Source organism: Lepisosteus oculatus, chromosome 23 (genome assembly GCF_040954835.1).
Source record: "Lepisosteus oculatus isolate fLepOcu1 chromosome 23, fLepOcu1.hap2, whole genome shotgun sequence".
In the NCBI taxonomy this organism is placed as follows: domain Eukaryota; kingdom Metazoa; phylum Chordata; class Actinopteri; order Semionotiformes; family Lepisosteidae; genus Lepisosteus; species Lepisosteus oculatus.
In genome coordinates this window covers 4,550,907-4,573,937 of record NC_090718.1, presented here as the reverse complement: position 1 = coordinate 4,573,937, position 23,031 = coordinate 4,550,907, and the positions used below count along the sequence as shown (strand labels likewise).

The window sequence follows — 23,031 nt, the reverse complement described above, 5'->3', positions numbered from 1 at the left end:
GCTTTAACACTAACGGCCTGTGATTTGACTGTAAAATCAATTTCTCCTCTTCAGGTTTCAGTGCACGCAAGTGCTGACATTTTATCGGAATTTCCCATATTTCACAATCCCTCTCCTGCCCTCCTCCCCCTCCCTCCCACTGGGGACTGTTTGTTAATGAATAATGGCTGGTCAGATAAGACTGGAGTTTTGGATGCAGGAAAGTCCCCTGGGGGTCAGCCCAGAGGTATTTGTGTGGACACAGATTCCCAGATATCCAGGAATTAACTAAACAACCCGACAGGCAGAGCTGGACTTAGGAGAAATGAGGACGCAGGTTTGTGCTGTAGCTGTGGTGCTGGCCCTCACCTTCGCTGTAGGTAAGTGTTAGGCAGCGTTCATTTTTCATACAATATTGCTAGTGATGCTGGTGTGCAGGGGTGGTGCAGTGGTTTGGAACTTTTTCAAATTAAGTGTTTTTACAGTTTGGATTACTTGACAGTGGGACTGTGGCGCAGTGGTGAGCATTGCTGCCTCACAGCGCTGGGGCCCTGGGTTCGATCCCTGGGGTGCTGTCTGTGTGGAGTTTGCATGTTCTCCCTGTGTTCGCTTGGTTTTCCTCCAGGTGTTCCTGTATCTTCCCACAGTCTAAAGACATGCTGGTAGGTTAGTTGGCTTGGGGAAACATTCATCCTGGTATGAATGTGTGTGTGTGTCCTGTGAAGGGCTGGTGTCCTGTCCAGGGCATATCCTACCTTGTGCCTGTTGCTTGCTGGGATAGACTCTGGTCCCCCTGTGGCCCTGTACCAGATAAAGCAGTTAGATGGATAGATGGATGGTTGTTTGTGTGCATGCAGTAGAAACATGTCTGCACCAGAATTTAGGATGGGAAAACTTGAACATAATTCAGATCAAGTTTTTCCATTAATTGGTTTCTGGAAAAACTGGCCTTGGTGTGAGTGTGTGTGTGCCCTGTGATGGACTGGTGTCCTGTCCAGGGTGTACCCTGCCTTGCGCCTGTTGCTTGCTGGGATAGACTCCGCCTCCCCCCCCCCAAAGCAGTTAGAAAATGAAAGGGTTTGTGTGCAAGCAGAAGATGTCTGCATTTAATTTGGGGGGGAGGGGGGATTCAGTTTGAGTTTTTTTAATAATCTCAGTATAACAGACTGGGGTGTCAAACAGCACATGGCCCCTTATGTGATATTTCCCTTGACTGCACTTTCAGATTTGAACTGACTATAGTTTAGACGCAGTCCCCCCCCCAATCGAATTTGATTTCAAAAGCATTTCCAATCCAAAAAATGTTCCCTTCAACCCAGCTCTTGTCCTTGGGGCGGTGTTTTGTAACCGAATACTGATAGCATATTTACCTCCGTTCTGTTCGATTTCCAGGCCAGGTATGCACTTTTAATGTCGGCCATGATGAATACACATGTTTTTCCCCACCTTTTTAAGGGGTGCCTTGTCTCCTCAGGGAAAACAGAAGAGGCTCCAGAAGGAGAAGACGACGATGTTGAAGCGAAGGGGTGTCCTCAGGCAGAGGCTATTGAAGGAGGCAGGGTGTCTTATTCCCAGGGGGGCTCTGTCGGCAGTGAGCTGACCTACCACTGCGATGAGGGCTGGTACCCCTACCCGGTCAGGCAGAGGGTCTGCGACGCCGAGGGGGCGTGGTCGACCATGAGGCTCCCGAGTGGGCGGAGCACAACCAGGGCGATCTGCAAAGGTACCAGCGCATGGAGGAACAGCCCCTCCTAGGGTCTGTGCAATCCTGGGCAGTATCGTCCCTCTCCCTCTCCCTGTTTGTATCCGGTAGCATGGCGATGCATTTCTGAGGTGTGGATCGCACATGTTTTGTCAAAGGCTCCTCAAAAGCTAAAAAAAGATCCGGATCCTAGAAACACTATTTCAAGGATGGGGCAGTGCGGGGGCTCTGTGGCTCAGGATCCGCGCCTGTGGCTGGAAGGTTGCCGGTTCGTATCCCGCGGCCGGCAGAGGAATCCTTCTCCAGGGGCTCCGTATAATTGGCTGACCCAAGCTTCTCTCCCTGTCAGCGTGTGGCCAAAACTGTATATGGCCAATCTTATCTACCATGGACTGGACTGTGATGACTGCTCTTTTATTTCAGAGGGGGGGGCAAAAAAAGATGGTTATTTTTGTGTTTTAATTCCACGTCTTTGCATAATGTGGCCCGCTTTAAAAAAAAATACCCAACAACCCTATACTGTACAGTATATGCACATTGTTAGACAAGAATTTTAAGAAACTCTCCTGGTGTCCTTTGATATGAGCGGACTTGAAAGTCCAGGTGCGAATTCGTCTTGTAGTGCCACGTTAATGTTACACATTGCATCTGCATCAGCTATCCCCTCCATTGCTGTATTAATGGACTGGGATTTGCTTCCAGTGTGAGAAACTGTGAGGGCAATTTTAATGCACTGTGTTGTGCAGTTTTAGCAGCCCTCTGTGCTGAGCGTCTCTCTGGCTCAAAGTAGTGGGAATACACCTTTTGATCCCCCTCATCTCTGTCCCAGTGTAGTCTGTAAGCTCCTCTGTGCCCCAGGCTGTCGGTATTAACGCCCAGCTCTGCTGTCTCAGAGGTGCAGTGCCCAGCTCAGCTGCAGCTGGACAACGGCGTGTTCAGCCCCAGGAAGCTGTGGTTCCGCCCGGGGGAGAGCCAGCAGTTTTGGTGCCAGGAAGGGTTCAAGCTGTACGGCTCGGAGGTCCGAAACTGCACCAGCGGAGGCGACTGGACTGGATCCACCCCCGTGTGTGACGACCGAGGTGACAAGTGTCCGGCTGCCTGTGCCACTCGAGATGGCGGATCCGTACCTCCGTGGGAAAGAAACACACACAGCTTGAGCTTAACGAGGAGCCAGTTTTAGGTCCCTTATGGGGTATTTTGATGCTGCCCTGGAATCTAATTTGTGGGACACTTCTGCAGATGAACCCGCACTGAGGGGTCTTCATACAGTGTAGTGAACACTGCCATCGAAAATAGAAGCTCAGTCTTTCTTTATGTTCCTCAGAAGTCAGTTTCCATTTATTTCTGGAGGTTAATCCATCGTTCGTATGCATTATTTCAGACGTGTTCATAGTGCATGTTTTCATACCCAAGGTATGTATTGTAACTGCAGGTTGTGCAGCACTGCCTGTTACGGTGTTTGGCGAGGGGTGGGGTTATGATTGACTGCCTGACTCTTCCTGGTCTGGTCACCCCAGTGGAAGACTGCGTGAATCCCGGAGCTCCTCCTGGCTCTCTGAGGTCCGGAAGCCGGTTCCGGGTAGGAGAGACGGTCCAATACCGCTGCCACCAAGGCCTGGAGCTTCTGGGCTCCTCGGACAGAGTCTGTCTGAGCGCCAGAGTGTGGAGCGGGTCAGAACCGCGCTGTCTGGGTGAGGACGCCTGCACGCTGGGAGACGTGCCCAGCCACAAACACGGGAAAGCAAACCTGTTGACTGGGACACTAGAGGCACAGTGAAACACTGAATTATTACTGCCGGCTAGACAGATATGCAGACTGCCTGTAGAGTTTAGAGATGTACTAATTGACTGACAGACTTATAGACCAACACACTCTAAAAGACTGAAGCTCTCGCTGAGTCTCTGAGAACAGAAGGATGGACCATGTAGAGACCCAATAAAACTGGGACAGAGACATACTTTCAAAGAGACTAACAGACTGAGAGTCAAACTAATGGGATACAATCATTTTGAATGAAACTTGGAAAGACACCATGTATTAAACGACTGACTATATGTTGCCTGACAATATATATTGTACGCAATACAGAGACAGACTGACACCAAAGCACGGAAGCTATATTTAGCTTGTAATTCAAGCAGTTGCCGTCTGACACAAACAACATGATGACCGACACTACCCATTAAAACACTGCCGGGTTGAGCAGAACACAGCGTATTAAATTGGCAAAGATGCGTGGGGGAGGCTAAGGTGGTGCTGGGAAAGAAAGAAACAGGCAATAATTGCGGCTGTGGAGCTTTCATCAGAGGTGGAGGAGTGATGGAGGGAGCAGGGGTCCACAGGGAGCTAAAAAAAACGGGATGTGAGAATAGGCAGGGGGAGAGAAAAGGGATCCAAGGAGAAACAAATCAGGAAACTAATGTATTATATTTTGTTTGACTTTTCAGTATGGATCATATCTACTTATTCCTTTGCATTTTGCTTTTTGGCCTCGCTAATATCAAATCATGACGCACACAGGGAAAGGAAATAAAGAAGTACTGTATTTAGGAACAAACGGACAGATCTGGAAATGTTCTCTTACAATCTTGCCCTTGTACAAAACCTGGAAATATCTCTCAGTTTGTTTATTTGTATATCACACACTGTCCCTGTTCACACTAGATTGTAATAGTGTGCTTCACAACTGGACTCAAGACCAAACGATAGGTTTTGCAATAGATCGTATCTCTTTGCACAGTTCGTCTGTAAGTGGGGTTGCAGTGTAACATCATGATTTTTTGTTACCATCCGATATGTAAGAAGGCAGCTGAATAGTATATTTCTCTTGTCTCCAGAAGGCGGTGTCTGTAATGAAACTCCACTGCTCTCTGTCTGTAGCTCTGTTCTCCTTTGACTCTCCTGCTGTCGTGGCAACGGCTCTGGGCGCCTCATTGTCCGCTGTGATGGACCTCTCCTACATCCAAGACAAGAAAGGCACAGGTAACAAGGGAGAATATTACTATTAGCTCTATGGGAAGAGGCTGGAAAAAAATCCATGAATGCTCTGAAATCGGTCGTTAGAAATCTGGAGGATTGTGAAGGCTGTACTGCACATACAGCATAACTCTATTAGTGCAATTACAGTATCGTGATGTACTGTAGTAGAGGAAGACAAGATTCTTTTGTTTCTGGGTTACAGTATGCCTGAAAGTACAAAAAATAGTGTATACTCAAGATTTACTATTGGGGGCAGCAGTGCTGGGGCCCTGGGTTCAGTTCCTGAGGTGCTGTCTGGGTGGAGTTTGTATGTTCTCCCTGTGTTCATGTGGGTTTACTCCCATAGTCCAGGGTGTCTGAAGCGTTGTGGGCTCCTTTGCAGGTTCCTTTGGGAGAACGATCCGCATTGAGGATGATGGCAAGCTAAACGTGTACATTCTCCTGGACACATCAGGCAGTATCAACCCGAAATATTTTGATGAGGCTAAGGATGCCGTCTTGACCTTGATCAGAAAGGTAATTCATTATTTATTATTATTGGCCCTATACAATTTCTTGCATGAAGAATTTGTGTTTTGGCAGACCACAGCTTGCTCTCCATGAGGCACACAGGCAGGGAGGGAGAAGCTGGGGGTCAGAGCACAGGATCAGCGATTTATATGGCGCCCCTGGAGCAGCTGGGGTTAAGGGCCTTGCTCAGGGGCCCAACGGAGTAGGATTGCTCTGCCAGCCGCGGGATTCGAACCGGCAACCTTCCAGCCACAGGCGCAGATCCGTAGCCACAGAGTCCCCGCTCCGCCCTATGACCTGTAAAGTGCTATCATAAATAGGTTGAGCACAATGTGAATAGGGCTATTATATTCTGATATCTAATGTTTAAATACTGAAGCACAGCATGGGTTTTTAGAATATGCGACCCTTTGCCAAACGATCTTGTATTTTAGTTATCACTTCACTGTATTTTGAAAATCAGATAAAGGATGAAAGGCATTTAAATACAAAATTCATAATCTGGTGTAAATGCATAGATTTACTGTGGTATTTTTCAGTGATTCCCCACTGCTTATTATTTGAAGGATTGTATTTGCAGCCATTGTCTATCATTATAGTGTTGTCATCGTATAGTAAGTGATATCAAGAGCTGTGACAAAGGGATACATGATGGCCGTTCTCTTTGGTGCAAGTAATGTTTACTCTTCAAAAAAATCAATTTCTTACACTTATATAGCACTTTTCTGGACACTCCACTCAAAGAAATGTAATGTCCTTCGACAAAGACTTCAGATGTTAAACTTTTAAAAAATGAAATCTGATTTTGTTAAATGGCTTTTCTTTCACTCAGATGTTCATCCTGAGGAAGGACAAAATTCTGTCTTATTTAAACAATGTCAGTGTATTTGACATTGGGGCAAACGTATTCATGGTAGTAGAAGGACTCTAGACTAACAGATCTCCAGGGGATGATCGTATTCCACCATTTGTCCCTAAAAAAGAAATGTTGTTCATAGGACTTGAGCAAAACTTCCAACTGTTGCTTGGGTAACATTTCTTGGACTGGATAATGGCTAATGAACTGTCCAAATGGAACCACAAGTATAGGCAAGCAATTATAGCAACAGAATGCTGGGGGATAGTTCATGTGTTTAGGTGTGTTTGGCTTCATCACATTGTTAGAGCTCTTTATGCAACAGTATTAATGGATGCTGTGAGTGAATAACATGCTACAGTATATACAGTAGACTGTCCATTTAAGACATCCATTCATTCATTTTCTGACCCACATTATCTAGTATAGAGTTGTTAGGGGGGAGCCCAGAGTCTATCCTAGTAAGCAATGGGCGCAAGATGGGGTACACCCTGGACGGGACACCAGTTCTGCACAGGACACAAACAGACACCAGGGACAGTTTTCCCAGAAGCCAGTTAACCTAACAGCATGGCTCTGGATTGTGGAAAGAACCCCATGTAAACTCGGGGAGCACATACAGACTCCATGCAGACAGCACCCCAGGAATTGAACTCGGAGCCCCAGCGCTGTGAGGCAGTAATGCTCACCACTTCACCGCCATGTTGAAACAGTGGTATGTGTTTGCTTTGTAGTTGGACAGCTATGAAGTGGAGCAGAAGTATGAAGTCATCTCCTATGCCAGCCAAGCCAAAGAGATTGTGTCTATACTTGACCCGGAGAGCAACAATGTGGAATACGTCATAGACAAGCTGTACGAGTTTAAATACACAGGTAACGTGTTGGGCTAAAGGCTTCTGTCTTGGAATGACTGTTCATTGAAACTGACACTCTCTACCTCACACAGGTAAATGCAGAAATGTTGTGCAGCTGAAGTTCTTGTACAGTGTATTCATCCATCTGGGTTCTGTCTGAACATTAGGACTAATTGAAGATTCTTAAGGGTTGAACAGATGAGTACAAGTCGGTAGAATTAAAATCAATCTTCTGCCAAAGCTAAGCCATTGAAAGAACTGCGTTTAACTTTTTATTTTCAATTCCTTATGCTTGATGAATGTGGCGCTACATTTAGAGTGTGCAATCTGTAGGATTTAGATGTTAGATTCTGTCCTGTTGAGATTTATGTAGATGGAATAAAAGTTCAGTGGGGTCAAATGTCAACAGAATGAATCATGGGTAATGAGCAGGCCTAGTTCCAGCAACTAAGAGTGCATCTCAGACTACAGACACAGGGTTCTTCATTTCTTGCTGTTAAGAGAAGTATACAGCTAGCTTATTCAGTGTCACATAATGTACTTCAATAATGTATGTTTTTTTTTCTTGTGCAGCTCCACAGCTGTGGAAGTTCTTATTAATATCATCGGGTTTTACTTGCTTTTTACTTGTGCTACAGGTTCATTTAATCGCCACATCCAAAAATGTCAATTCAATAATTAATCTAGAATGACTGCGGGGGGCCCTGCTGAATGCCGAAGGTCACTTAAAAAAAAGAACTTTAGAACTCTCTGAACTTGCAGCAGAGCAAGACAGGTTTGCCAAGGTTGACAGAGTAGATGGAGTAGAGGCGTTTATTGCCATTTGTGCACGTACATTGGAATTCTCAACTGCGTCAATCTCTCAGGACATACACAGTACAACAGACAACACCACACAATGTGGACACTACATTATGAACATTCTCTGTAGTAGAGAGAAATAATAAATAACAGTGTAGTACAGAGAAGAACATGTAGATCATGCAGAAAGTGCACAGTGCAGTAGTGTATTGAGTCTGAGGCCCTGCAGTTAGCGGTTGAGGATGTGTACTGCAGTAGGGTAGAAGCTATTGTTAAGTCTAGTGTGGTACCTGTGTGGGGGAGGACATTTTGTGGCTGTGATCCTGAATAATGATGATTAAATAATGGGATGGCTGGGGTCCTGAGTGATGGATGGGGCTTTATTATGACACCAGATGGTGTGGATCTCACCGCTTGATGGTCAATCACATCCTATGATCCTCTGTGCTGTTGCCACAGCCCTTTGTAGTGCATCTCTGTCGCGATGTACCACACAGTGATGCCGCCAGTGAGGACGCTTTCTGTGGTGCTGGGGTAAAAGCTCATGAGGAGCTGCTTTCCCAAACCGCATTTCGTTAAGCGCCGCAGAACGTGCAGGCACTGGTGTGCCTTTTCCAGACGGGCTGTGGGGTTGTCAGCATGCTGCCTGCACCTGGGTCTGTTTTTAATGGCTTTGCTTATTGCAGCCCATGGGGATAAGACCGGCACCAACCTGCACGCAGCTTTGAACATGGTTTACAGGAACATGGGCTTCCTGAAAGAGAACAAGGGAAGCAAGTTCAACCAGACTCGCCACGTCATTCTCATCGTGTCAGACGGTAAGCCCAAACGCGAAGCCAGGGTGGTTTCTGGGGCTTCGGAAAAGCCCCAGTCCTGCGCGTATTCAGCAATGCGAGACAGCTTATTCAGGGTTAGCGGCTATTTTGGGTCAGGATGCATTGACGTCTCCCAGCACGGGGGCCCAGGGTCAATTCCTGGGGTGCTGTCTGTGTGGAGTTTGTGTGTTCTCCCTGTTTTTGTGTGAAAGATGGGCGATCTCAAATTTGACAAGGAATTGATCCAATTTTGGGGGGACATTTTATCACAATGGTTAGTACTGCGGCCTCAGTTTCAATTCCTGGGATGCTGTCTGTGTGGAGTTGGCATGTCCCCCCCCCGTGTTTGCGTGGGTCTGCTCCAGGTGCTCCGGTTTCCTCCCACAGTCCAGAGACATACTGGTGATTTCATTGGTTTCTGGGAAAACGGGCTGGGGTGTGGTGTGTCTCCGTCTGCCCTGTGACGGACTGGGTCCAGGGTGTACCCTGCCTCGCACCCGGTGCTTGCTGGGATAGGCTCTGGCTTGACCACCACCCTGAACTGGCTGAAGTGGTTAGAGAGTGGGTGGGCACTGTGCCTCTCCCACCCTCACTCCCTGTTGTTCACCAGGTCACTCCAACACGGGTGGGAGCCCGAAGTCCGTGCTGAATAAGATCCGCTCTCTGCTCGGGATCCACATGCCTAGTCTTGATAACACAAATGAGGACTATCTGGGTAAGCTGCTACTCTTGACCCTTAACTCCAGGTCTACCTGGGGTATGTAATGTGCACCTTTCTATACCAGTGACGTGCTCCCAGCACTGTAACAAAATCGCCTACACGCAATATCACTCTTTGCACAGAACTGTCAGCGTGGTTCATACTTCAGTACTGTATTTACTGGGTCTGCATGCACAGTGCCAGTCTGTGACCCTTCTAGGCTGGGCTGTAGTCTCATATTCTAGTCCTGAAACACAGTTACTGTAGCGACTGAAAGTCTTAATAAGAGATATGCATTAGCTGATTAAATGTATAGAACAAAGACAGAAGATTTATTTAATTAACAAAATTAAAGATCCAACAGTAAATATCCTCATGTGAATAAGGATGTGAACCCTTACTTCTATATTAATATTAGAAAAATATTTTTGTTGTTAGTTCTGTTTATTTTAGTTAAAAAATAAGCAATTGTGAGTTAATTTTCTGGCCATATGCAGTTCTATTCTTAGTCACCAAGTGGTGCTGGAGTCGGTCTTACCTTCCCAGAAGCCAGTTCTGTAACTTGATTTTCTACCCCTCACTTATTGATTTGTCTGATGCTTTTCTCCAGTGGGACTTACCGTTGCACCCATTTATACTACTGACTATCTCATTGGAATACGATAGGTGAATTACGTGGCTCAGAAGCACAGCAATTGTCTCACCTGGGTTTTGAACCCTTTGAATTTCCAATTGCATATCTAGAGCACTAAACACTGCTCCACACTGCTGCTTGTGAGACGTGAAGTTGCAAATCTACAAGAGCTGTAGTACACAAATTCCATTAACATAGCAAACGCACAGAGATGGGTCTTAGCCAAGTTCAGAGGAGCCTAGAGCCTACAGTGCCTTACTGGGACACATTTGTCTAATGTTTTATTATCTCTTACCAGTTAACTGTGACATTAATGGCTTAGCCAGATGTAAAAAATGTAACAGGTAGAGCCATAATTGTGTTAAATCAATGGTATTGGGTGAAAACGGGGAAACACTTTTCAGGTTTTTAATTGAAGCGGTTTGTATTTCTCAAATTTCTCAGAGCACCTCCCTCTTGGTTCGTGCTTGTGCGTTCATGTGTACAGCTCGATGTTATGTGCTACACCTGGTTATGTACTACAGGTCGATGTTGCAGTGTGTACTACACCTGGTTATGTACAGTATGTACTACAGGTCGATGTTAGTGTGTACTACACCTGGTTATGTACAGTATGTACTACAGGTCGATGTTGCAGTGTGTACTACACCTGGTTATGTACAGTATGTACTACAGGTCGATGTTAGTGTGTACTACACCTGGTTCTGAGAGGTTGTGTAACCTCCGACAGCAATCGGTAACAGGTGTGACCCGCATTCGGTTCCAAAGAGGAACTGTGTGAAAATCCCTTTAACACTTGGCAACACCCTTCCTGTCTTGTGAAGGAAGACCAGTTTCTCTCCAGGCTACTGGGCAGCGGAATCTATGTGTGTCTAACTTGGTTACCTGATCCCTTCATAGACATCTATGTGTTTGGAGTGGGAGACAAGGTGAACAAGAGGGAACTGAACTCCATCGCTTCCCAGAAGAGAGACGAGGAGCATCTCTTCATCCTCAAAGGGCCCGAGGAGCTGGGGAAGGTTTTTGACCAGATGATCAGTGAGTTTGTGTTCACGTGTGTGTTGGGTGGTGACTGACCCACCCTGCGGCCAGTATCTTATATTGTTCTCCCCTGCTTTCTCACCCTCTCTCAGCCCCTTTGCAGTGTTGTGTTCAGTTAGTGTGAATCTCTGTAACACTGCCGTTTTCTCTCTTGGTAAAGTAAGTGCTTTACAATCTAGTGAGGGCTTACAGTGTCTTTCTCCCCTCTGCATCTGGGGGGACAAGCAGCTTCTGCGATTACAAAATGAAATGATCTCGGCAAAGGAAATGAAGCTTTCACTCAAGAGTAACATCACTATACTTGAACATCAAGATATCCGATATTCTGCAGATGTTCTCAGGTCTAAAATACTTTCATTTGAAAATCGGTGTATCATTTCTCATTTTAGGATAAACTGGCCTGTTGTGTCCAGGTGTTAGATGATTGCCAGTGACCTGGCAACAATGCAGTACATCTGCCCCCCCCCCGCCTCGCTTTTCTCTGCTTTGCAAGGGGTCTGTTGTTCTCCTTCTGGCCCCCCTGTGGGATTCCTAGCTTTCATGCGTTTCCTTCTTGTTGTTCTTCCTTCCTGGTTGCTCTTCGCTTGGTCCTACTCAAAGTCACAAGATCTTACAGACTCTTCACTTTGTCTTCATGAGTTACTAAGCGCCGCAGATGCTTGCCCATTGATAGGATCTTCTCCTCAATTCTTCACATTCCCCATGAATCATCAGGCACTGAAGTATTCAGCCTGATGAAGTCCTTGTAACCTACGGTACTTCTTAACCTTCAATAATCGCTAACAAATCTTAGCTCTTACTTTTTATTCATTCTTCATTTTTTTTCTGCCACCAAGCACCAGATCTTTACTGACAACCTGTAACTCTTCTCATCACTAACTACACTGGCTGATCCTGTTTGGCCAGGGACGCCTCCCTTGGTACAGCAGTGGCTGGTTTGCGGTTCTCTCTCTCGCGCTCCTCAGTCTCACTCTGAGACCTCCAGTCTGTCTGCTGATGGTATTGCCGGGGGGTGCTCGGGGATTAACCTGTGCACTGTGTAGTCTTCTCTCACTCCTAGCTGTGGGGGGGGGGAAGATACTCCACTATCTCGCCAGGCAATGCCCCACTCCTCCAGGTGCCAAGGCCTCAGATCGGCACTGGTGCCGCTTTAGCCAACCCTATTTCTTGCCAGTGCCCTTCAAACCCATTGAGAACTATCACACAGCTCACCTGTCCAGTACCTGCGACACACTCGGTACAGCCTACTAGTGCATCCCTCACTCGCTGAGCCCCACAAGCCTGTAAGCCAACCCAATCCATTACTGATGAGAATCCCTGCTTCCAGGCTAGAGCCCAGATGCAGAAGTAACCACTTTTCCCTCTTGGCTGTTCTTATTCACATTCCCATTAACCCAGAGGAGTGCCCACACATGGCATAACCTGACAGCTGCTTTCCCTTATATGGACTCCCTCCAGGTGTCTATTTAATCAGATTCATGAAAAGGGCAATAAAACGAGTAAGACAAAATACTCAATGGGGACACCAACTTTGCCCCAGGAAGTAAATGAAAATGTGCATCCATTTTCGAATTGTATTTTCTAATGCAGAGTTACAAGGGAGCCCGGGGCCTATCCCTGCAGGCAATAGGCTCAAGGCAGGACACACCCTGGATGGGATGCCAGTTCATCACAGGGCTGACAGACAGACAAGCACACACTCGCAATAGAGCCAGTTTTCCCAGAAGCCAATTAACCTACCAGTCTGTTTTTGGACTGTGTGAGGAGAACAGCAAGATCATATGAACTCCACACAGACAGTACCCCAGGAATTGAACCCAGGACTCCAGCACCGCAAAATAGCAATGGTAACCACTGTACCAGCATGTCCCCCCAATAAAGACATGAATATACCCAATCCACACACTATGACCTATTGTCAATAGAAAACATAATTGCTAATTGACCGATTTTCAAAGATTTAAATCCCCAGTGAAGTAAATATCACTGCAGAACACCATTGATTCACAACACAACAACTCTGGGCTTCAGGCACTTGCATTGCCTTCCACCCAGACCGTCTCAGTTCATTAATCTAGCCTAGAAGATCAAATCAGAATGATTTGTGTGCAATGTACAGTCTGTAGAGGTGACGGAGCACTGGTTCTCCCGTCGAAGTAACTTTGGTGCAAGCACTGCAGAAGCAGCGGGATGGTCTTTGACTTGGCCGGTGTCCTTCCTGCCCAGGTGACTCTGCGGTCACCATGTGCGGGGTAGCTCAGGAGAGCGAAGCCCAGCTGGAGGAGCTCAAAGTGGGATACGTCAACCCTTGGCACGTGGAAGTGAAGACAGTGGTAAAACTGCACGCCCTCCGCGACTGTCCTCCGCTCTCTCCTCTCGCTCTCTCAGTGTTGAATTCAGCTGAAATTAGGATTTCACACAAGAAATGTCCGCGGTATCCGAATAAGCACGTGTAAATTGTGATCTACCCCTGGGTGTGTCATAACAGGATCTTTGACATATGTGGTCCCAGACCAGCTGACACAAAACAGCTGTAAAGTTTAAAACCCCCCAGTGCCTTTATATACAATGTGGGGGGGGGGGGACAACCAAAACTACCACAGCCAAATCCCAAACAAAAGCTTGGGCTCTTCTCCGAGCCACAGAACTGACAAAGTCTCTCCCAGATGACTGAGAACAGTTGCTCTCTGAGGCACTTCATATTTCATAAAATGCTCACAAATCCTTTAATTCAACGTCTACTCCTCTCCCTCCTGTGGACCGCACCCAGAGAGGCTCTACCCTCTGCCTCCATTAAATGACTGACTCAGGCAGCTTCCTCTTCCTGTTTTTGAAGGAGTCACCTGACCAGTTGGATTCCAGCAACCAGTCAGGTGACACAGCAGAGGAATCTGGGGAATGTAGTCCCTACTGGGGACTGTTTCCCACTGCCCTTACTTCACACCCCCCCCCATCATCCCTTTCAATATCTCTCCCTCCATGTTCGTTTGTCTCAATCTCTTTAAGTTCATGTGCTCACTGTCTTTATCACCCCTCTCTCACTACAGTAGTAATGTATTACAGCTTCGGGTCAGTTTTCATATGAATGTCTTGTCCGTCCACTGTTGCTGTATTGCACAGCTAGGTTGCCACTGGAATGATAATGCAGCCACATCGGAAGTACATTAAACTCTCACCCTACTGCTGTCTCTGGCTCAGAGCAGTGATAAGATACTACAGCATCCTGTCATTGTATCTACGCAGTAGATACCAGCTGTCAGTGATCCTGATGACTCTCTATTTCTAGAGCATTGAGAAAAAAGAGAACTGCAGGGGCACCATTCTGACACAGAGCTGGATCCTCACGGCAGCTCACTGCTTCACACAGGATATGGTGGAGGAGCCTAAAAAAGTATCCATCCTCTTTAATGGTGAGTCGCCATCCCACCCAGTACAGCCAGCACCCACATCCAGTATGCCATCCCCTGACAGCCTGGTTCCCAGCTGGTGAATAGAGACACACAAGCTGTCGTTACATCCCGTCCAGGGTGTATCCTGCTCCCATGGGTTGCTGGGATAGTCTCAGACTCCCCTGCGACCCTAAATTGGAGGAAGTTAAAGTTTTTTGTTTTTTTTTTATGTGCCAGCAGCTAAACCACCCTTCAGCTCACAGCTGGCAGCCCCACTGAAGCTCAGCCTGGCCAGTACCTGGATGGGAGACTCCTGGGAAAGCTAAGGCTGCTGCTGGAAGAGGTGTTAGTGGGGCCAGTAGGGGGCGCTCACCCTGCAGTCTGTGTGGGTCCTGATGCCTCAGTATAGTGACGGGGACACTACACTGTAAAAAGGCGCCGTCCTTTGCATGAGATGTAAAACCGAGGTCCTGACTCTCTGTGGTCCTTAAAATTCCCAGTGTGTTTCTCAAAAAGAGTAGGGGTGTTACCCTGGTACTCTGGCCAAATCTCCCCCTGGCCTTTACCAGTCATGGCCTCCTAATAATCCCCATCTCTGAACTGGCTTCATCACTCTGCTCTCCTCCCCACTGAGAGCTGGTGTGTGGGGAGAGGACTGGAGCATCATCCAGGTGGGGCTGCACACTGGTGGGGGTGGAGGGGATCCCCATGACCTGTAAAGAGTGGAGTGTCCAGAAAAGAGCTCTAGAAGTGGAAGCAATTATTTATAATTAAAAAAGGGATGGATTAGGAAGATGTAATATGTGGCTAAAAAACTGGTGCACAGAAGAGATCTTTCATTTTATGGGGTGTCGAGCATCCAAATGAGACCCTTAACAGGGTGCGTTCGAACCAGAGGGGTATTAGCATTAGGGAGGCAGTCACTGGGGAAATCTAACAACGGGCTAAATCTGTCCAGGACAGCATTGAAGAAAAGCTTAAAATAAATGCATCCAATATGTGCATCCTTAATGCTAGAAATACAAGGAATAAAGTGCAAAAATTTGGATGGAAGCTGTCATTGCAGTTGCTCAGACAGGTTTTGGGAAATTCTCAGATAACCTGAATTCATAAGCTAAGCAGACAGTAAACGCAAAAGCCAGTACTTTGTCTTGGGGGGGGGTGAAGAATGAAATGAATGACATTTGGTTTTGTTTTGGTGCCTTTCAACAGCCAGCACGTCCGATGTGGCCACAGCTATCGTATTGCACCCCCAGTACGACATACAGGGACTGCTCCACAAGAAGGTTAAGGAGTTCTATGACTACGATGTTGCGCTGGTGAAAGTGAAAAACAAGATTGGGTTTTCTGAGAGATCCAGGTGAGTTTGTGTACATCTTATCCTGAATCTGTACTGCACGTACCAAAGTGTTTCAGTTTAAAAACGGAGGATCAGTGGTGCTTGTTTGGAGGTGAGAGAATGAAACCGATCCTCGTCAAGGGTAGTGTGTATTTTAAGGACTGGCTCATGAGCCACTTGTCTGCTGGATTTGTTAACCAATTTCAGTTCGATCCGTCGTGCGTGTCCTCTTTCCCTCCTTCGAGATTCAGACCCACTCTTTGGTAACTTGTCCTGTTTCGCCTGCTCGAGATCGAAGTCTTGTATGTGATGGATACCACTTGGCCGGAAGTGGGAAATGAAAAGATTGGCCGTCTTCTGACGATGACTGTCCCATCTTGCTTTGTTGCTTCTACTGTACCATACTTTGTTTTCATTTTAAAGGTATACTTGTTGTACAGAAGCAACGTAAACCTGTTAACCGACGAAAGTGTTAGTTCGTAAAAATGTCTTCATAGATGTAAACAGGTGGATTCGTTGTGCTCTTTACTGTTTAAACTTTATGCCCATCCACTTTAAAATCGTCGTGATTTTCTCGCTATTATTCTGTGTTGTAAGGGAGCACGAAAATATTTTAAAAATGGTTTAAGAATATTTGTAAACAATGTCTACTTGTACAATTAATGCTGCTTATATTTAGGAAAATATGTGAAATCCTTTGCTAGAGACCACCTGCGTTGAATCATTTCAATTTTTAATGGCAATATCCATCTTTCATCCTGAAATTTGTTTTTTTTCTTTTTCAGACCTGTCTGCCTGCCATGCACAGTACCCTCAGCTAGAGCACTGAAAATTAAGGCCAACTCCACTTGTGATGAACACTGTAAGAGCATCTGTTCAATCTTTGATTTAATTCCCAGCCTTACAATAGGACCCCAGTGTGAAGCACTGCACGTTGTCACCTAATCAAGTGGAGTTTGAAGTGAGCCTAGAACAAGCGTATAATATACATGGTCAGTCAAGGCTGCATGTAGTATAAGTACCTAGATCAGATCAGTCCACTAAAGACGAAAGCCAAGCTTTCCTCAGAATCGATTATAATGTAGAGAAAAAAAGAGTCACAACACAGTTCAGTGAAGAATTGAAAGAGGTTTATTTAGTAATGTAGAGGACTCCTTGAGATCAGAGTGATTCTCCCCCTATCTGATCTGCTTACAATTGTTCCCAAGCATCCTTTAATACTTTAAACACCTCCTTTATGTACCCAATATGGTGTTGGAGAAGCACATGTTTAAGGATCAATATACTTAGTTACCCTCTGATCCTTTCTACAGACTTGCATATATGTGAGATGGCAATATGCTAATGCAGCCTGTCTATCAGTTTCTTTGTGGCAACAGCAGGTGTCTGTACAGCATGTCTTGCACATGGGGCAAATCTTACACACTGAAAAAAATCCTATAGGGCAAATCCTACACAGAGATAATAGTACCTGTGCTTGCCAGGGTAGGCTCTGTCTTCCCCAATCCTGTCCCAGCTTGTACCTAGTGCTTCCCAGGATAGGTTCCTGGTCAAGAATTCGATAAGGTTTACTGAAAGTGATGTGACGATGTGATGCTTCAATGTGCTAATGACAAATGATTGTATTGATCTGCAACCAACTAAGTGGATTAACAAAGGAGCCTTTTAAAACGGTATGTAAAACTCACACAGGGGGGTGTCGATCACAAAGTCAATACAATATGAAGTACGCTGTGTAGTGCGTTCTAGCTGCTGCCGATTAACACTGGAGGCCCTTCCTGGCGCTGTGTGGCCCTGAGCGGTACTGTATGCCACCTGTGAGTGTGAGGGCACACTCTCATTCATGCTGAGCGTGGCTTCATAATGTCAACGAGGTGCGCTGACTCTGATGGTGTTTTAAGTTAGATCAGAAGCACTCTGCAACAAATTGTGGAAGAATACCCAAAGTCTGAATAGTCTCACCGCACGAGTATTTGTGTAGACGAGAGAAAGTATGTATTCGTTCTTGTCTTGTTAAATATTGCTGGGTTTCTCTTGTTGTGTGTAATGTCAACTCTTTTCACCTAGAAACTTTTACAGTCTGTCAGTAAGTCTTACCGAGTTTTTTTTTATGTAAGTTGAGTTTGCGTAAGTCAGGTCTTGTGTAACCTGGGGAGTAGGTGTGTGCGGTAGATGTTTCAGAATTGTTTACTCAGGGTCTACTGCAACAAAGGGTGAAGATCTAATATTCATAGAAAATCATCGCAAAAGCAAAGTGGAACTACAGCGAAAGTGCAAAAATGGTGCAGCAAGCGCAGCAGACCTTCAGAATGGATTATTCATTTCTCTCCTGTTGTGAAATAAACTAAACTGTCACCCTAGTGACACCTCATGTGCATCTGGCTAGGCACACCGTGGGTCCCTGCCGGCCTGCAAAGCACTCTGGGGCAGTCACGAGCTGTTTCGATCGTGTTCACGTTTCCGGAATGCGTCTTGATTCCTTGCAGTAAAGGCCCTCTTTCGCACCGAGGAGATTCCAGCGAATTTTCTCACCAAAGCTGAGCAGCTGACGGAGAAGAAGCAGGTGGAGAGGAAGCAGACGCACATTCAGTACGGGAGCCGGGTGAGCAGGCATCACGCCAGCGGCTCGGGCCAGCCCCTCGTTTCACTGAACATGGTTTTACACACATCGCCTCTTTTAACAACTTGGGTTTCATTCCTGGGGTGCTGTAATAAATGGCTATTATGCACTGCACAGTACTGTTAGATACTGTTTGTAGTGATAGACTCTGCTGTTAGTCGTGCTAGACACCATCGTGATGGACACTTTCATAATAAACCCTGCTGTTAGTTGTGATAGACCCTGCTGTTTGTCAGATTAGATACCGTTGAGTTAGACTTCATAGTCGTGTGAGACACTTGCTTGTCATGTTAGACACCATCCTGTTCACCACTGTTTGGCACTGTTAACCAATAGTCCCATTTCACAGATTTTCAATGGATGGGTTTTTTATTTGTTAAAACTAACAGCCTTATTTTTTATTTCGAAACTCCAGAGACCAGCTTGCATCGAAAAGGCCAAAGTCGCCCTTGAGCCCGATAGTACAGCTGACGTGTCCGAGTTCGTGACCGACAGGTTCCTGTGCACAGGGGGGTCCTCCTCGTACAAGGACTCCATCGCCTGTAAAGGTAAGTGACTTCAGACTAAGGGCATTCAAGCAGGGACTCGAATGTTCAAAAGTGTTAAAGGAATAAATAAATGGCCACCAGTTCTTACAGCAGCAGCGCAGAAGACAAGAGCTGCACCCATGACTTTCCGCACCCAGCTCCACAGCATGTTCTGCAGCATTTTCACACAAGCGATCGCTGCCACACGAGTGGTTAAGCCCCATATTAGGCCCCGAGTCTAATATTGTGGGACTTCTGCAAAATTCATCCTGATGTGGACGCCATTTCTCTGTGAAACCAAGATGAAGGGCTGAGTGGCCTGTCTGCTTTGTTTTTTGGTGTTTTTTTTTAATGAAACTGATGGAGTGATTTAAAAGAGCGCTGCATGATTTAAAAGCGATCTGCGCATCAGTCGTGAGAGCACCATGGCAACCTTTCTACCGCCACAGCCCGCGACACGAGCATTCCCAGCGGCGCGGATTCAAACTGAGACGTTTTAGCCGACACCCTGTTCCTGTACAGTCTTTGCAGCTTTGAGGGACTGTAACCACATCCCAGAAAAGTACTCCCAGCTTTCTGTGAGTTTCACCATTGCCCCTTCGTCCTTCACCTTTGACCTTTCACCTTGGGATCACAGGAAGTTATTAGACCTCATAATATTCTAGGGTAGTGGACAGGCACAGACTGCAATGTTCAAACATCACTGTCCAACGTTCAACAAAATTGACTTTTCCAGTATGTGTTTTTTAGTAAGAGAAAGAGGAATACTGTTTAAGCATTTAAATACATTTTAAGAGATATTGTAGAGTTCTCACTTGAGGCTTTGTCTTGCTTTAGAAGTACTTGAACTTCTTTTTTTTTTTTTTTAGGCGATTCGGGGGGAGCTTTGTTTGTCCAGCAGAAACGACGGTACTTTCAGGTATGTGAAAATTGAGTCGTCGGAGATTGATATTTTATTCAACCTTTTTATTTGTTTATTGCAAGTCTTACCAGCAGCGATATCACCTGCAGCCCACTGAAGCCCAGCAAGTGTGAGCCTGGTCAGTACCTGTACCAGTAAAGAGTGTTAGTAGGACCAGACCTGCAGTCTGTGTGGGTCCTAATGCCCCAGTATAGTGACGGGGACACTACACTGTAAAAAGGCGCCGTCCTTCGGATGAGATATAAAACCGAGGTCCTGAATCTCTGTGGTCCTTAAAATTCCCAGGGCGTTTCTCAAAAAGAGTAGGGGTGTTACACCGGCGTCCTGGCCAAAATTTCCCCCTGGCCTTTCCCAGTCATGGCCTCCTAATAATCCCCATCTCTGAACTGGCTTCATCACTCTGCTCTCCTCCCCACTGAGAGCTGGTGTGTGGGGAGAGGACTGGAGCATCATCCAGGTGGGGCTGCACACTGGTGGGGGTGGAGGGGATCCCCATGACCTGTAAAGAGCTTTGAGTGGAGTGTCCAGAAAAACTATGTAACTGTAAGGAATTATTTTTTATTAAGTAAAATTTGCTTAAGTGTCTCCATTGAGTCATGTGGTTACATTTTTTAAATATAGCTTTACTTGTCTGGCAATCGGTACCAGATGCACAATAACCTGGGCTGAAATGCAGGAGTTCCACTGAGTTCATTGCCACTTCTGCATTATTTGTCAAATATGACTCCCTGGCATGACTGAATATCAGTCCCAGTGCTTAGTCAGCTGAAATTACACCACTCTCTGCTCACAGTTTACTTCTGTGTAGGCTGAGAGATCCCTGTACCTGGTTTTACAGTACTGTTCCTGTCCTGTAGGTGGGAGTAGTGAGCTGGGGCACGAGAGATGTGTGCAGCAAAAGAGACTCTCCTCCGGAAGACGCCCGCGATTTCCACATCGGTGTGTTCGGTGTGTTGCCGTGGCTGCGCCAGACTCTCGGTGAGGAGTTGGAGTTTCCACCCCTGGACCACTAAGACCAGGGACTGGGGTCTCATCATGTAGGGTGTCTGCTTGAGTTATTCATTCATGGAGAAAAGCAAAAGTCAGAAGACGTAAAAACCACACCTGCAAAGCCACACAGAACCACAAAACCTCGCACACAGCGAGTCAGTGGAACACAATATTAAAAATTCCAAAATCAAACAATACATCAATACATTGTGTTACAATGCAGTTTTGGGTTAACGTGGATAGTGTTTTCCTCCGTGACCAGCTAAATTATACACATTCTTACACTTTCATGGACGGTCACATTCATCACTGTTTTGAAATTGTTATTAGCATGGTTGATGTTAATCTGATCAAAGATGCCATCCCTTCCTATTAAGTAATGTCCAGAATGTATATGTCCAAACTACTTCCAAATGTGTGGTGTCCAGCTATTCACCATAATTCATGCATCAAAGGGTAAAAATGGGTACTTGTGCAGAAACGCATTGACTGATACATGAACATAATATCTCAAGCACATTTTCTGACCACAACATGACACGAGTTGCTCTTGCTTGAACAGTGGCATAAGATGTTTCAGAAATCAAATGCTATGCACTGCACTAATAAATGAACTTTTAAAAAGGCTGCTACGTTCTCTTCATTTTCCTATGTGACACTATTGTACTGTACAGCAATGCCATTTCAAAACTAGTCAGTAAAGCCTTTTAATCTCAGAATCACATACAGGGGATGATACTGGTACGTGGATACAATGGAAGCAACAAGCAGAGGTAAGAGGTTTAATTATCACAATTTCAAATTATAATTGTTAGGTGGGGCAGCAGTGGTGAGCACCGCTGCTTCACAGTGCTGGGGCCCTTTTTTCAGTTCTTGGGGTGCTGTCGGTGTGGAGTTTGCATGTTCTCCCTGTATTTTTGTGGGTTTTCTCCCACAGTCCAAGACATGCTCATTTGCTTCTGAGAAAATTGGCCCTTGTGTGTGTGTGTGTGTCTGTGTCCTGTGATGGACTTGTATCCTGTCCAGGGTGTGTGTGTGGTTGTGCCCTCGGATGGACTGGTGTCCTGTCCAGGGTGTACCCTGCCTTGCACCCATTGCTTGCTGGGATTGGATCCAGTTTTCCTGTACCCCTGATTTCCACCAATGGAGGAACGGGACAGAATCGTCAGCAGCGTGCGGTTTCAATACAACAGGCTTGCTCGACCACAAATCACGGGCCGTTACTGTTGTGTAACAGCAGGGAGTTTGCATTCATTCGTGGGTCGGGCGGAGCGTGCCGAGACCAGCCCGCAGCTGGCGCAGGGCCGCATGGGAAGGTTTCGGGGAAAAGGGTGCGGATTTCGCCAAATCTGGGCTCAAATTAACCTCGAGGGGTTAATGCGGTTTTCCGTTCGGGGCAGGGCAAGCGACCAGACAGCAGCATAGCACAGCAACAGGGCGGGAGGGGAGGAGCTTGCCCGCATCACTCTGCAGAAGTACGAAAAGCGAAAAGTACAGACGAGCACGTTGAGGCTGGCGGAGTCCGCATCACGCCGCGCTTTTCTTAAGGAGATTGAGCCACTTGCTCCCCGCGACGCCGAGAACGTACCCCGCTCTTTCTCGCTGCGTGGCTGCAGGAACTTGAGGAAGCGCCCGATTGTCACCTGCAAACTCCGGATACCCCAGCGAGACCTGCTGCAGGTAACGGAGAGCTTTGTGAGTTTATCCGCAGCAGGGACAGGATTTACAGTCCTAATAGGAGAGACTGTCTTTTGCAAACTAAGAATATTTGTATTATACACACTGTACAGTCCTCTGCAAACTCTAAGGCTTATTGCGCTTCATAATCTTGAAACGCACGTGATAAAATGTGCATTTTGTGAGACCTTTTTCCCGGGTTATTTCAGGGCTCTGTTCGCTATTGCATCAGTATTGTGGATTGATCAATTTATCACCCCAAATGTACAATCTTCATAAATACAGGATGAAAGAAAATATCGTTCAATAGTTTGCATGGATCGATATAGACTATTTACTCTTTTATTTCATCTGATGTCTAGTGCATGATTGCACAATGCTCTGTTGCTTGATTAAAAAAAAAGATTTATTCGACATTCCACTTTTTTTTCTTAGGCTTTAGGTAATCCCACCTCTCCTGCTGAGATCCATGTAAGGTTTTGAGGGGACTATCATTCAAGCACTTTTTGCCCACTTTATTTTCCACTTTAATTACTTAATATTAACAGTATGTCTTGGATTTTAACGTTAAAAGGAAACAAATAATTGAAAATTGAAAGCAGTCCACACATTTGCACAGTATTGGCTAGCATGCTGAATTAAGAAATCGATCGGCAGGTGAAATAAAAGCCTGTTAACTGTTTCTGGACCGATGT

The 23,031-nt window shown here is 46.1% G+C and overlaps 1 protein-coding gene across 1 annotated transcript; it reads left to right on the top strand.

Annotated features, from left to right (window-relative positions):
* The first annotated feature begins 203 nt into the window (after positions 1-203).
* On the top strand, positions 204-21,286 carry LOC102694189 (complement factor B). The gene is made up of 18 exons (XM_069182605.1): positions 204-359; positions 1,454-1,702; positions 2,575-2,760; positions 3,199-3,372; positions 4,563-4,664; positions 5,044-5,177; positions 6,762-6,900; positions 8,369-8,500; positions 9,108-9,212; positions 10,732-10,869; positions 13,099-13,205; positions 14,159-14,282; positions 15,474-15,621; positions 16,386-16,462; positions 18,087-18,202; positions 18,636-18,768; positions 19,617-19,666; positions 20,527-21,286. The coding sequence occupies exons 1-18, from the start codon at positions 305-307 to the stop codon at positions 20,680-20,682; spliced, it is 2,325 nt and encodes a 774-aa protein (XP_069038706.1). The 5' UTR covers positions 204-304; the 3' UTR covers positions 20,683-21,286.
* The last annotated feature ends 1,745 nt before the right edge of the window (positions 21,287-23,031 follow it).

What these genes read in the sequence shown, in the direction of transcription:
- LOC102694189 (XM_069182605.1), top strand. Translation starts at nt 305, where the DNA reads ATGAGGACGCAGGTTTGTGCTGTAGCTGTGGTGCTGGCCCTCACCTTC. An exon ending in TCTTGACCTTGATCAGAAAG is followed by an intron (nt 5,178 to 6,761) that starts GTAATTCATTAT and finishes TTTGCTTTGTAG; the next exon opens with TTGGACAGCTATGAAGTGGA. An exon ending in CACAAATGAGGACTATCTGG is followed by an intron (nt 9,213 to 10,731) that starts GTAAGCTGCTAC and finishes ATCCCTTCATAG; the next exon opens with ACATCTATGTGTTTGGAGTG.